We start from the raw sequence: 16,311 nt of genomic DNA on the forward strand, positions 1-16,311 counted from the left end.
AATTTATGCTCATGGAGGCAGCACATATGCCCACACATGTACCACCTCTTTTGCTTGATGGAGCACAATTGCGGAGAGTACACGAAGTCAAATATCTTGGCCACATCTTGTTGTCCAGTTTAAAAGACCAGGAGGACATATAAAGGCAGAGGCGAGCCACCGCAGTAAGGGCAAACATGTTGGCTAGAAGATTCGCCAAATGTAGTGACAGCGTAAAAAGACAGCTGTTCCTCAGTTTTTGTACAAGCGTTTATACTGTCGAGTTATGGTCCGACTACACCTGCGCGGCGGGGAGAGATCTGCGCGTGCAATACAACACATAAGTACTATGTACTGATATTTCGTTAAACGGAGAATACTATGATTCGGGCACGTCCACGACAACGCTCGTGAGATTGCATCGATGTTATTGACCCTCAGTGATATGCTTTAAAAACCAGTCCGTACAAGAACAATTTCGGAACAATCTGATTCAATTAATGAGGGTTTTCTACTCGTAAATATTTTTTTCCGCCAAGCGGCGATCCGGAGGTCTTTCTGACCGTAAACTTAACTTACTAAATAAATGTTGATTTGATATACGCAAATATGTGTCTAAGTAATACTTGAACAGCCCCCAAATAATAATAATTCGTTCTCCGCTACGCCTCCTGTAAATATATGTAAACTATCCCATTTGGCCATTACCATCCACCGATTATTTCTGATCCAGTTATACTAGACTTATGATATAATCCTATTTTTTTAAATAACTGGCACTCTTTTGGTCTTAAATGAAAGCTAGTGAAGTTTTCTACATGTTTATTTTACAATTTATGTAATAGCCTGAGTTTTTTTGCTGGTATCTGTCTCAAAATATTAGCAAAACGAATATTTTCATAGAAAGAGGAAAAATGCTCTTTTTTTGACGCTTCATATCTCAAAAAATATTTGACGGACATTAATAAAAAAGATGTCAAACTGTTTGGAATTTAATGCGCTTTTAATATTACAAAGCAACTTTCGACCATAAATGCATAGTTTTTTAATAAAACGGCAAAAACCAAAAAAAGTCTGATTTTTTTACTTTTTTTTTTAAATTACGAAGTTAGCACACCATTTTTTTGCTTGCAAAATATAGTCCTACATTCCCCCAAGGACCCCAAATAACATACCAAAAATGCAGCTTTACATCACACTTTGTTTTTTTATTTCTCTTTTTGACCAGTGTATAACGAACAAAGAGAGAATTGTGAGATAGAGGAGGTTGTACCAGCTCAATGAATATCGTAGATGCTCAATTAGTATTATCAACTCACTTTAAATTAAGTATAACGTTTACGTTGAGATGAATATATTTGTCTAAAAATTAAATTTTGAAAAAAAAAAACCCCGACCGCGACTGTAACATGGCTAAGAACACCCCCAACTAACTTTACTTAGCTTTCAGACAAAAAAAAAACTAAATCTTAATCGGTTCATCCGTTTGGGAGCTACGATGCCACAGATAGACACACACACAGACATACAGGCAAACAAACAGACAGACAGACACGTCAAACTTATATCGTTTTTGCGTCGGGGGTTAAAATTGTGGAATGCTAAAATAAATGAATCATTATTGAATACTTTTTCAATGCTGCTGCACCTATTTTCCTAAAAGAACCTATTTAGATTTTATAATATCAAAGACAATACCAAAGGTACAACGAAAACATCTTTGCCAAGAGTGGCTCTGAAACTTATCTACAGTTTCATGTGCTCTGCCTACCCGTTGGGAACACAGGCGTGAATATAACAAGGAATATTCATGAATTTTCACAAGTTACAATATACAGCTTTTGTATAGGTACCTAAGTAGTTACAAGAACGAAATAAAACGGGACTGATAAAGCCCATACAAAAAAGGCCCATACATTTCAAGGGTACCTATAATGCCTTTTAGGCTTAAAACTAGATGGCGCTGTTTCGCAGCCTGGAAGTGGCCAAAATCATATTTTCCCCAAATATTTTCGCGTTTTTATTTTTTATAAGAGCAAATGACATATTTCTTTATTTTAATATCACGGTATCACGTCAATACAATATTTTGAAAAAATGAATTTGTAGGCATCATCATCAGTGTAGTAATGATATTTTCCCCTCACTAGCTCGGAAACACGTGTTTTGTCCTTTAATACCAGCGGGTAAAAAGTTAATCTGCCTATAAAGCTCGTTGTTTGGGCTCTTAAAGCTTGACACAGGCCTTCGAGGTTTAGGGGGCTTGAGCTCTCTATGAAGCCCGAGTCTTAAAGACTCACTCTTAAGAGCTCATAAAAAGCTTGAGTCGTTAAGGTTCTGAACCGTTTCTGAGCTAAAACCTTTAACGCTTGAGTCTTTAAAGCGTGAACCTTTAGGGTTTGCAAGTCTTTAAGGTTTAAAAGTCTTCAAGACTAGTCTTATAACAACACTAGTAAAAACGCAATTTATCCACTAGTGGATAAAGTAATTTAACCTTGAATATAGACCAATTTTCTGCTTTAAAATTGATAAAACTGGGTGAATCTAGTGATTAAGATGATTTACCACCTATAGATGTACTGGAAGCCGTGATAAACGCGTTTTTTGCGTTGAACTTTCCTCGCTATGTGAGGAGAAAAGTTTTGTGTTACACTCGGGTGCAAATGTATTTTACTTCTCGTGTGACAGTACTACCTATGTTATGTCAAATTTATATTATTTGACATTGTGATTTTCTTAATTAATGCTCTTAGTTTTAATATGACGATCATTATTATGAGATATCTATACCTACCTATTAGATTTTTTAATTTGAAATGTATTCCATTATGTATTTTTTTAGTTTAAATTCGTTTTTATGTTAACTCTTTTTGTTTTGATTATTATTATTGATATTATACAATTGAATGAATGCATGTGAAATAATTATATTGACGATAATAATGTAAATTCATATAGGTTAACATAGCATAATTTATAATGTAATTTATCATTATGAAATGAATAAAACTAAACTAAACTAAACTATATCAATCATGCTTGGTAGCTATATGAAATATGACATTGTTACAAGAAACAAAATAGTTTTGGTCATGGTATTGCAAGTACAGTCAACCAATTGGAACCCTAGGCCACTCTACAACCATGTCAAAATAACAAACAGTAAGAAATTTCTCACAATCTGATTTCTAACCTCACTACGACGTAGTTCTACAGTGACCTACAGTGGTATGTACACATACCATTCATCTTAAAAGTGTCAAACACAAGCATTTACTCATTGTCCTGTTACACAGCCAAAGTGGAACAACTTAGTAAATTCTTTCAAGCAATATTTCATAACCGAAAAGTAGCACAACAATAATGGTGCTCAGAAATGACCAAACTTCATTATCATACAAATACACCAATAGCGAAGTCTTTTGTGAAAAAAAGTTCTGTTTTATGGTCTTTACTCTTTGAAAAAAAAAGAAAAGAATTGTATGAATTCAAAGAGCGTACAAACACTGCCGTGTTAAACGAAGTGGCAATCATTGACGCTACGAAACGCAGTCTGTCTCTGTCGCGGCACTACAGAAGAGCGATAGGGACAGCTAGCTACGAAACGTAAGCGATTGTGACGTTGGTTAGTCATCTTGTACGTCAATTAAGCGAAAAAGTTGGAAAAAGCGAAACCATTCTAACAATGATAAGGGGAGGAATGAAACAGGGGCTTAATGTACAACACTTTTATTGTTATTTTTATTCACGAGTGTTTGGCAAACGGCCGAACTTGAAGCTTCAGTCTCCTTTATAATCTCAAATTGTTGATGGTTGTGTTTATATGTGCAGTTTGCAAATTTTTTTATAAATAAGGGCTGTTTTCCACCTCGATAAAATCTGACACAATGTGTAAATAATAAGTATAACAGGCAAAGCATAATTTGCACTGATTCGACAGAATTACACGTTATTTGTATTTAAGAGAGATCAGTACGAATAAACTATACAGTGGTCGCATTCGTGAATTCATGATGCTATAGCAATGCTAGTCTGTCTATCAAGTCTTGTTGAGTCTTGTTAAGACCCACTTGCACCAACCACTTAACTCAAGGTTAGTGGGCTATCTGTCAAATTCCATATAAAATTGTGGGTAAGGTAAACCCTCGGGTTAGCCCTCCATTTTCGTTGGTTCAAGTGGCCCTAAGAGAGCTTTATATTGTCTTATAAAAAAAATTTTTCAAACACAACTTGGCTCCGAAAATCAAAAACTTAAAGCACTTGGACGTAAGCAGCATTCTGGTACTGAGGAACAGCAGTGTACACATATATGGGGGCTCGGTCCTCGTTCCTGTACTGCAGACGAGCAGTGTACGCCATATTGCGAATGTCGTTCTGGGTCTCGTACTGAACTCTTTGGAGCTGAAGATCCGGCAGCAACACATAGTAGGCACCATTAGCGTTTATGAACTCAGAGTCTTTTTGCAGCTTGCCTTTTGTCTCCTTCGGCAAACCTTCTACTTTCAAGTTTTCTACTTCTTCTCTATCTTCTTTCTCTCTCTCAGGCTCTTCACTCTTTCTTGGTACTCCGTATTCAGTTTGCGGAGCGTTGAAAGTGTGGAATGGAACTGCATAGCTATCTGAAGGTACTCCGTAGGAAGTCGCAGGTGGGGCAGCTTCTCTTGATGGGAGTTTGAATTCTTTGGTCGGCTTGTAACCTGCTGCTGGGTAAGGAGCTTCCTCGTTTCTAGGAGTAGTAGGTTCAGCTTCTTGTCTTTGGAAGAATCTTGATCTGAAGCTCGGTGGCTCAGCCGCAACCACCGCAGCTAAGAGAAGAACGCAAGCGAAGGATTTCATGTTGCTTCTTCGAATGTTGGAACTCGAATGATGCTGTGTTGTTTTAGAGTCAGCTTTTATACATATTCCTGGCTGATTTTGTTTTCCGTTTAGTCCGGATGTGTCATCTCGATCGATATTCCGAGTAAGCGCGACATTGGCCTATAAGCGAGGATCATCGTTGTGTAATGGTTGCCGATTAGGTGTCATTGTTAGCGGCGCGTGCGCAGCATGTCAAGTATCGTTTACGACAATGCTTGGGTTAATATTCATGTTTGGTGAAATTTCTTTCGCCGTTGCTTATTTGTTTTTGTGCTGCTTTTCGGCTGAGTTGTGACAATGGTGTGTTAATACAGACTAATGGACTGCCTTGACCTATATAAGGAAATCGGTAGCATCAACATTAAAGTAAGTAATTTAATTATCATTAAAATACAAGCTGAGACTTTTGGTTTGGAATTTTTTTGTAGATAAGTATTTGACGATCATGTTAGCCAGAGCTGGAGACACCAGATTGTATCCTGCTTTGGCAAAAATATAAACAAAAAGAGACGGAAACATTGAGACGCGGCCGAATCCTTCTACTTACTACTTTTACTATTCTTTTTAACTGAAAGCAATAGAAGTACCTACACCTACTTTTGACTGTCCAGTCCAAATATAATTTTGAATGCACCCGTATGCGGTTAGTATTCCATTTGTCCGCACAAAACGATTTGCCTCATCCTTTGTGATGCGGACTGCAAAGGAATGGATAAGATAAGATAAGATAAGATGTTTATTTGTAAAAGTCATGTACATAGGATCTTAAAATTTTACAAATAGCTTCCATGACACCATGTTCAGGGCACACAAATTACTTATATCTAGGTTAATACTAAGTTTCAGGCCATATAGTTAGTTAATCATTTAGATAGGTGCAATTGGATAGGTGCAAATGGAATGCGCTTCCACCATCTGTGTTCCCAGATAAATACGACCTCGGTCTCTTTAAAGCAAGAGTGAATAGGCTATTACTGAATCGGCGAGCTCCATCTTAGACTCTGTCTTCACTTTCCATCAGGTGTGACTAGGGTCAATCGCTGATCAGTCTACAATTAAAAAAAAAAGATCCTTCGAGGTGTTCCTCTATGGAAAGTATGTCTGTCCTCTTTCTAATCACAACTATAAAACTGCACTCACAAATACAATAGCCTCTTTGACTAGACTAATAGTGCAGTAATTAAAACGCAGTGACAATGGCCCCCGTTACCAATGCATGCATAATGCATGGATTGCACCTTGGCGGTATCATTATGGCCAGTCACCACCACAGCTGCCTAAATTAGATGGGTGGATTACGCAATATGAAACAGGTCTGTAATAAATTAATAGTATTTTTCAGCACAGATGGTGTTTTTTTTACGCACTAGTGCGAGAAGTGGTTCATTATATGCCAGGTCGAAACTTCGGAGGCTCATCTGTACTGAAAAACGTCGTACGATACACGTGCAAAAAGGAAATTCGTAACTCGTGTCGATTTAAAACACTCCCTTCGGTCGTGTTTTAATTTATCGCCACTCGTTTCGAACTTCCTTTTTTACGCACTTGTATCGTAATGTACTATTATACAAACGTGATATAATACACAGCTTTTCAGTCGAGTACCATGTTTAGGCCACGAAGCTTGCTGAGTGGCCTAATAGTACGGTACGAGAGTGAAAAGCTTAATTATATCACTATTGTATCAACATCGAATTACCTAGCAACCAATTGTTTGTAATAGTCGTCTCTGATTGGTCGATAACGCGATAGATAAAAAAAATGTGTTTCAGATGCAAAAAAATTGGCCAGGTATCGCAAATTAGTATAGAACTTGTATGAAGTTCTATTTTTGAAATTATTACAGTTAACTAAATTCATCTATAATGATATATTATAGTTGAGTCGGAACTGCCATAGAGTATCCAACACTGAAAAGTTAGTACTTATAGTTTAGTCTGTGGTGTCCTAATTGACAGATTACAGACGACGAGTAGAAAAAATATTATAAATATCTGTGTAACTGTATTTTTAAGTAAGTAACTGTATTTGCACGCAGTCGTATCGGGAGTTATATGTAGAAAAACCATTCTGAGGGTGTTATGAAATTTTAAGTATCGTAATTAACTTTTTTATCGCTTTTCATTATTTTTATTACATGTATGATGACATGATGTAGAATCACCGTGTGTAACTCAAAATATTGCAAAACTCGAGACTTTAAATCGCTTCGGCTAGCCCCTATACCCTGATTTTCATTTAGATCTGTAAAGTTAGGTGGGCCTAATACTTATTAAGATTTTAGAAGAAGAAGTTTATTTTACTGAAAAAGCATTTTACAAGTGTTTGGCTGGTTTCACATTATCCGATACGATATCGGATGTCGGAAAGATTTCAATAGAAATAATCCAAGATGCCGCCTGTTATGTATGGAAACCGATTTTTCACATTATCCGTTCCGACATCCGATATCGGATCGGATAATGTGAAAAAGCACTTAGTCTTGCCCCAGTATTTATCTTTCCTCATCTTACCTCAGCAAATTTTAGAAATCAGGGATTCATTAGACTTATATTGACCGGGATATAGACCGTGATTACCTTTTTGATTTTTGTCGAGCTCCCGATATTTCGACGTAGTTGCATGCATCATGATCACTAGGGTGTTTCATATTTGTATGGGAAAAATAAAATTGTGATATTTTTTCTGACTTCGCTCGGCTTTCGGTTCTAGCTTATCTTAAACGCCTATATACCAAATTTCAAGTGATTTGGACGTTGTTTAGAGGTCGCACTGGATGAACAGTTTGAAAAAAAGTCGCTAAAAAGTAATGTTACTCAATTTTATTTTCAAATAAAACAATAGAGTAGTTGTAACTTATTTGAAAGTAAAAGTAAACTTATTAAACTTAAAATACAACAGTTGTAACATCCATTCTTGATAGAATAAGTCATCATCATCATTTAGCTTACATGTGTAAGCCGCAACCTTATCTTTTGTTCGCAAGTAGTAACGCATTTTCTGTGATGTTCGACGACTTTCAGCGAGAACCGTTTTGCTCTTCATCTTTGACTGAAGCGATAATTTTTATTATTAAATATATAGGTATACTTACTCTTCTTTGCAGTATGATAGACTATTGTTAGACTATCGACCAAGTATGGTGTTAAGGGTACAATAATCGCTAACATCCTGGACATTAAATAGTTCGAAGACAAAAATCAAAAAGGTAAGTAGGGTCTATATCCCGGTCAATATACTTAAGTCAAAGAACGATCTTGTTTTCTTCTTTGTCGTCACATTCTTGGCAGAGTGGTCGTGGTCGTCACATCAGGGGTGGTAGCAAGCTTAACAATACATCGACATTCCTTACGCATTCGTAGAGTGGGCCACTAAGTGCAGCCTTGACTTGGCTGGTCCATCGCATCTGAACCTTGTCCAGGATACTCTTAGCTTTCTTCTGAAGCACCACATTTCTAGGAAATCTATCTTCTTTTCCCTTGAAGTCCAGCACCGTAAAGAAATATAGGAAAATTGTGAGATACTAATACCCTGACAAGTCGCATTTTAGTGGCATTTGTGATGAAGATTCTCCATATTTTGCCGAGCCGGTCCATGGCGGACCTGGTGATAGCCAATGTGCCGCTTGATATCATCCACCTATCCTGTTATCAGTGCCCCGAGAGGGCCGAGAGACCACTGCTTCATGCCAAAAACAGGACAAAAAACCAAAAAAACTTGTTCCTTAGAAGGAAGTCGAGCGTCCAAAAAAATACCATAAGGAACCTTGCCTAGAAACTAAATGCCACGTCAACTAGTATTTTTTTTTAAAGAACTTGCTTCAATATAAAAACTTTTCATTAAAATCACTTTTAAACCACCTACTACAAAAAGTTACATAAGTTTTGTTTCTAGCCTTTCCTGCGCCCATACTAACTTCTTCAGACAAAAGTTGCCATAGTGTGCGACCTCTAAATATTGTCCGATTTCCCTGATTTTTGGTATATGGGCTCTGTATAGGTGTAGAAACAAGAAGAAAAGCGAAGTCAAAGATAAATCAAAATTTTGGAAAAATGAAACACCCTAATGATCACGGAAAAACTGACGAAGGCGGGTGGATGTTAAAGTTGTATAGACAGCGCGCGATCTACCCTCCTTCGCGCGCGTCGGCTGCGTTACCACTGGTCGCGTTCACACTCGATGGTCTGTCCAAACACACTACACTCACAGTGTCACTACGTTTGTAAGGGATTCGAAAATTTTACAACTATTCTCTGCTAAAATCCCTTTTAATCTAAACTAGCACTATTGCAGCTTAGACATTTTATGCGACATAAAACCTTCCCAAAGGACGTCATTTCACGAGCGCAGTGAATGTGTTAATATTTCACTTTATGAGGACATAAAAGTTTCCAGCGAAATTAAAGTTGACAAAGAAGATCACTTGTGTACTTGCGTTTTATATTGCATAATATTTTATGAGGTATTATCGCTGCATTTTCATATGCAAGCAGACGTAAATAAAGAGATATTTATCCGCGTATTTTTAATGTTATTATGAGTACAGTTCCGTTTCCGTTCCGTGTATTGTTTTCTAGAAATATGAAATGAATATCCCGACAGTTATTTGGGCACTTCACAGAACACTGTAAGAGCAGAATCCATACTAATAATTATAAATGGGAAAGTGTGTGTGTGTGTTTGTTTGTCCGTCTTTCACGGCAAAACGGAGCGACGAATTGTCGTGATTTTTTAATTGGAGATAGTTGAAGGGATGGAGAATGACATAGGCTACTTTTTGTCTCTTTCTAACGTGAGCGAAGCCGCGGGCAAATGCGAGTATTATTATAACAACTTAAAAACACTTAAGTATATTGATTAACTATTTATCCTCCTTCGAATCCCGGTAAGGGCATTTATTTGTGTGATGAGCACAGATATTTCTTCCTGTCATGGATGTTTTCTATGCTAATGAACACAAGTCAAATTATAATCTATTGAAAATATTTCAACTTGTGCTGTCTTAAAGTAGTCACACTACTATGTATATAAATTAAAACCGAAATAAATTACACATATGAAAGAAAAAGTGACCAAGTCCTCTGGTGCCTGAGGTTGGAACCATACCGTTCTGCCCTAGGGGTGGACAGAGGGCGCTACGAGTCCTTGTATAGATTACTCATATGAGAGATAATTTCGACCTCGACAGCTGTGACCTGGGTGGCCGAGCGGATTAAGAGGCATTTCCCGCGATTGGAAAGTACGCTGGTTCGTTTCCAGCCTCAGGCACCAGAGGACTTGGTCACTTTTTCTTTCATATGTGTAATTTATTTCGGTTTTAATGTTTTCTATGTACATAAGTATGTATTTATCTATTTAAGTATTTATATCGTCGCTTAGCACCCATAGTACAAGCTTTGCTTAGTTTGGGGCTAAGTTGATCTGTGTAAGGTGCCCCAATATTTATTATTATTATTTATTATGGGTTTAAACACGCGCATAAAAAATGTTACACGTTTTTGTACCCCTATTGGGCAGTAACTCAATTCCTACCATAAACATTTTCCGAGCACACTTGCCAGTTTCCTTATTAGAAGGTTCAATTTTCTTCTCAAATGGCGCGGCAAAGCAAAGTAATCCTCACAAAGGGTTTCCTTATCCCTAAGGAGAACTTCCTCATCAGTGAGAGAAACTGTAGCATTCAATCCTTTTGGAAATGGGAAATAATTTTTGGTGTAAAATATTACACACTTACGAGAAAATTATTAATGTAGATTTAGGAATTGTTAAGGGCTAAATAGTTTCATCCGTTCGGGAGCTACGATGCCACAGACAGACACACACACACACATACAGACAAACAGACAGCCACACACGTCAAACTTATAATACCCCGTAGTTTTTGCATCGGGGGTTAAAAACATCTATAAGATGAAAATTAAATGGTGTCCTTGAACTTTATGAACTCCAAAACCATTTTCATTTAGAATTGTATAATAGTCCATCGTTTTCCTTGTATTTCGATCAAATAATTATCTCAAACGTTTCCTAATTGCCCTTTTTGTAATCAGCGAACCGTTTCTATTAATATTTCGCTGGGTTTCTTCAATATTGCTTGGATTATCTCGTGATGTAACCGACTTGTGACATGGCTGTATATAAGATGATATTCAGTAGGAATACTTCTCACGATTTTTATTTTTACAAAAGGCAAGATAACAAAAAGGTAAAAGGCAAAAGGTAAGGTAAGATAACGGTATTTTTTTACATTTTCCTTCATAATTATTTTCCACTACAAAAAAAATAGTTTTGATATGTACAATTTGAGTTATTTCTAACGATACCCCACTTGACCTAGTAACTCGACATTTACGCCGTGGCTTGCGTGGGCGACGGTCGCGCGACGGCGATGCGACGCATACGAAATCAAACCTTATCGATATGGAAGTAGACCATGCGATGGCGACAGTCGCGCGACCGTCGCCCACGCAAGACATGGCGTTACAGTTTGCCCCCTTTCATTTTGGCTATTTTCTGTAATTAATATTAATAAATAAAATAAAAAATACTTCCAATTCGTAGAAGTTAACAATGTGCATAACTATTCCAAATTTTAAGTCGATACCATATTAATTCTCGAGATATTTAGTAATGTGACAGACGGACAGACAGACAGACGGACAGAGCGGCGCCATAAGGGTTCCTATTGTACCTTTAGCCCTAAAAAATACCTAATATCAACAAATATGTCGAAAAAATTTAAACAAAATAAAACTCATCCCAGCTGAATTAAAAGCACAAATAGATATCCAGTTTCATGTTCACGGCGACTTGTTATTAAATTATAAAAAAAGGTTCAGCCATTTTTCATAACAATACAGCGAGATTGGATACCCGATGAAATGATCCGAAAATGGAACTCTGCTGGGAACCAGTTTTCATATGTTTCCATCATATTTTCGAATTAATTGCGTTACGTTTTTTCATCGAAATTATATATATAGAGAAGATGAAAAAATAATTGGATTTGAAATGTAAACATTTTTTTACACTAAAAATTGGTGTTTTAAAAGTTATGCGTTATTAACTCTGCTGTAACTAAGATTTTTGCCTTTTCAATAAACTTGTTTAGTGATGTGATAAAATAATGTAAACAACATTATGTTTGTTTCGTCAAGTTACTGTCGTGATTTAGGGATTTTATCAAATCGCTATAAAAATCTAGTGAAATGACAAAAAGCGTGACGCGTTTTTCGGCCGATTTTGTGATTCCACTAGACTAGACAAGTAGACATAGTCAGGAATTTGGTGAAATAACTCAAATTTTCTAGAGAAATCATGAAATGGATTCGTCATTTTATCATCCTGCGTGATTGGATCGTGTATCCCTTAGAGAATAGTTCAAATCTCTGTTTTGGCCATTTTCCTGAGACATTATATAAACAACCTTCTTCTCTAAAACAATTCGTATTGAAACAGATAAATATTTTTATGACTTAATTTACCCATGTCACGTAAAGAGAGGTCATCTGTTTGTCCGAACCTTACGAGTGTGTGCTTAGGATATCTCAAATATTTCCTGAAGAGAAGGCCGCTCAGGGGAAAATTGTTGAACAAACACGTTTTGTTTGTAAATAATGTAAAATATTGGAAATCATCGCGTTTTATGCTTCCGAGACCGACCGGTTTGCTAAGCCGCGGTACTGGGTTCGAATACCGGTAATGGCAATTATTTGTGTGATGAGCACCGATATTTGTTCCTTTTGTATCTTTAGGACAGTGAGACGAATAATAGGCTCAATATCTTTTCCATCACGGAACAATGGTGTTCCGGACCTTTGGGAGGCGTACGCGGGGCCGAAGCCAATGCGTAGACAACACAGCAAAAGGGAATGTACAAGTTTCTAATGGGGTGGCAACGCGCATGTGACACTGTTTGAGTTGCAGGCGTCCATAGGTTATGGTGACCGCTTTACATCAGGCGGGCCGTATGCTTGTTTGCCACCGACGTAGTATAAAAAAAAGAAGAGGATTTATTTTAGTTGTAAATAAACAATATATATTATGTATCGGGAGATACATTACATTGATCGAAGAAACGATGCGCAGTGGTGGTATTAGCAGTAAGAACAGAAGGTTGAGGGTCTTCGAACCCAGGACCGCGGCTTAGCAGGATCACTATGCGCTCTACCTATACCTACGTGTCTAAGAACACTGGTATATTAAAATTTCTCCTTCCGACTACATTTGTCTACAGAAACCACAATGTCGGACATGCCGACAGCCGATACGGATATTAGAAATACTTGGGCCCTAAACATGTATTGAATATTGTCGACCCTTCCCAGTTATGCGATTGTGGGTTGCTAGAGTTGCTACTGATTTGGTTAGTTGTATAATATATATACTTGTGTAATATTGGAACATTGAAACTGACCGCTAAATATTACATTGTGTATTAAGACGATACGGTAGGGGTCAATTCTCCATACAAACGCTCTCGACTATTTCCTTCCTGGTTTTTGAAGATAGTTATTATTTTTATCTGTGTCGGACCGTTTTGATTTTTTTGATATTCTGCTTTTTAAAGACTCTAGAGCCAATCAAAAATTTTCAAAAACGGCCTTTTTCATTGTGGCGCAAAAAAAGGTGTGATACTCAAGATTGGTAACAATTAACCAAAAAAGCTAAACGGTCCGACATAGATTATTTCATTGTTATTCAGATTCTCAAATTTAGTTCCGATTGATTACGTTTTGGAGGAGGAAAGAGTCGAGAGCGGAACCTCGATTTTAAAGATTTTTTTGAAATATCTTTTAACTGAGTTAGTGCGTTTTCACATTATCCGATCCGATATCGGATGTCGGACCGATATCCCATACATTATAGGCGCCATGTTGGATTTTTCTATTGAAATCCTTCCGACATCCGATGTCGGATCGGATAATGTGAAAACGGTCTTATTCTTAATGGACAATTTTTTTTCGATAAATCTAGTTAATAACACTTGTACATTTAACTAAAATTCCCAAGTTGAAAGGGGAGCTCCTTTCCATTTTAGCATTTTCGCTACCGTATCCTCTTAAGGGCGGAAAGCGGAACTCGAGTTATTAAAGCCTCTCGTTCGTAATCCATCAGCCGCCCGTGATAAACACAATGTTTTTCATCACACTCGCGAAGTAATAACCAAATTTTAAACTAAATGTGTTGAAATACCGACGCTGACATTTCGAACATTCGTCCGCCATCTTGTAATTTTTGACAGGTCGTGGAAAGCCCATCCAGGTATTCAATTTACCGCCATAGGGCGGTAAAATAGCTCATTTCATTACGTATCAGTATGCGGCATGTTAGAACATTGTTTACGAGCGAGTGTGATGAAAATATTATTACAATATACATTTCTACAATTTTGTTTGCTTTCAGCCTCTTTATTGATAACGCTGTGTCTTGCGTGGGCGACGGTCGCGCGACCGTCGCCGTCGCGTCTCATCGCATCGTCTACTTCCATATCGATAAGGTTTGATTTCGTATGCGTCGCATCGCCGTCGCGCGACCGTCGCCCACGCAAGCCACGGCGTAAGAGTGCCACTAAAATTTGATCAGTTTCATTTATGCTCTGCCTACTCCTTTCAGGAATTCAGATGTGGATTTGTGTATGTACCTATGTGTATAAGGTACAGCGGGGCAAATCTTGACTGGGGGATAAATGTAACTGGTCTATTTTTTCCATGATTTAATGTTTGCATTATTAAATAGAGTGTCCACCACAGGGTTATATAATAGGCGCGTTCAGTGGATACAAATGTAGAACTCAACATCATAGTGCAATAATGAAAGTAATGGATTAGTTACAATTGCCCCCCAGTCGAGATTTGCCCCGATGTACCTTACATGATCTTATTGTTTACGCGATCCAATAGATTTACAGGCCAGTTTCCTTGTAATTATTATATAATTTGATTGAATTGAATTTGAATTTGAATCAAATGTTAAAAGTAAAATTAAATAACGAAACATCCAAAGTAGGTAATACAAAAATCACAGATTTTTAATCATGGACAAAGGATCATCAAATTAAATCAAGAAAAGGAAATACCGGTTACACGTGTCTATGAATATTGTTTATAAATAGAATAACTTTTGTTATTATTTCTGTTAAATATTTTTTCGGATTCAGCTTTCGATGGCGAATTGCAATGGAACTGTCAGAGAGATAAAGAATACGAGTAAATAATTGACAAATGAGTTGAACGTTATTTAATGTTTTCCCTATTTTTACGTTTTCCTTCCTCAAAATTGGCGAGAAGCCAATATTTTAAAAGAAGCAACATTAAGGGCGCAGAAGGTTTAGTATGAGTAACTCAAAGTATTGCCATATCTTATCTTATCTTAAATCTGCGGGGGCCCTTACGGATACACTTCGACCCATCGGGATCTTTTGTGCAATTACCCCCTACGATCCTAATATCCTTCAGCTATTCAGGAGCTTCTCGACCATCTCCACGTATCGGATGATGAGGCTCATGGGTAGCTCTCTGAAGTCCTTCGGTGCCAGGTAGCCTGCTCCAAAGTTCTTCATTCTTTGTCTGGCGAGGGCGTGACATTCACACATTAAATGTCTGACGGTCTCTTCCTCTTCGCCACACATGCGACAATCAGTGTTGTCGGCGTGCCCCATCTTGGCCAAAATTCCTTTGACCCCGTAATGGCCTGTGAACACCCCCGTTATAATTTGGAGTTGTCTTTTGCCTAGCTTCCCTAGCTTTTTGCTCCATCCAGAGTCTACCCTCTGCATAAAGAGCTTTGAATGCTTCAGACCAGCCAGGGCATCCCACTCTTTTTGGTGACTAGCCTTTGTTTGGTCTTTCATAGCCATTCTGATGGTTCCTTGTGAAAGGCCCACATAAGGTTCCGGACCTATGAAGTTGTCTTCAGATCCGGCCTTGGCAAGTTCATCAGCGTTTTCATTGCCAATGAAGCCTTCGTGCCCCGGTATCCATACCAGTTGCACCTTGTTTTGCCTTCCAAGCTTGTTAAGAGCTTGGATGCCGTTTAATACCAGTCTAGAGGTAACTCTGGGCGATGTGAAGGCTTTGAGTGCCGCTTGACTGTCGCTGAGTATATAGATAGTCTTACCTTGGATTTGTCTAACTATATTCTCATGTACACAGGCAATTATTGCATATGTCTCGGCTTGGAAGACCGTGGCATAATTGCCCATGCTGATACTACCACTGTAGTCATTTGCATAAATGCCTGCGCCCGTACCAGATGCCATCTTGGACCCGTCTGTATACCAGATGATGGTGTTGTCATCAGGGGTGGGTGTCTCCAGACCCTCCTTCCATTCGGCTCTAGTATGGACTTTGGTTTTGAAGTTTTTGTGGAAGATGAATTTCGGTTGCATTTTGTCGCAGCCCATACTCATCAGCCTTCCCATAGAATTGTTGTATTCCATGCTTGTGTGTTTAGTCTTCGGCATGCTATCGCTCC

At 37.9% G+C, this 16,311-nt stretch overlaps 2 protein-coding genes across 2 annotated transcripts in view; both read right to left on the reverse strand.

Annotated features, from left to right (window-relative positions):
* LOC125229918 (DCN1-like protein 4) overlaps positions 1-16,311 on the reverse strand; it is a 373,938-nt gene that overhangs the window by 244,740 nt on the left and 112,887 nt on the right. The window lies entirely within an intron of this gene.
* On the reverse strand, positions 3,693-4,847 carry LOC125229921. Its single transcript, XM_048134867.1, has one exon. The coding sequence runs from the start codon at positions 4,813-4,815 to the stop codon at positions 4,231-4,233; it is 585 nt and encodes a 194-aa protein (XP_047990824.1). The 5' UTR covers positions 4,816-4,847; the 3' UTR covers positions 3,693-4,230.

This window comes from Leguminivora glycinivorella, chromosome 9 (genome assembly GCF_023078275.1).
Source record: "Leguminivora glycinivorella isolate SPB_JAAS2020 chromosome 9, LegGlyc_1.1, whole genome shotgun sequence".
Lineage (NCBI taxonomy): Eukaryota > Metazoa > Arthropoda > Insecta > Lepidoptera > Tortricidae > Leguminivora > Leguminivora glycinivorella.

What these genes read in the sequence shown, in the direction of transcription:
- LOC125229921 (XM_048134867.1), bottom strand. Translation starts at nt 4,815, where the DNA reads ATGAAATCCTTCGCTTGCGTTCTTCTCTTAGCTGCGGTGGTTGCGGCT.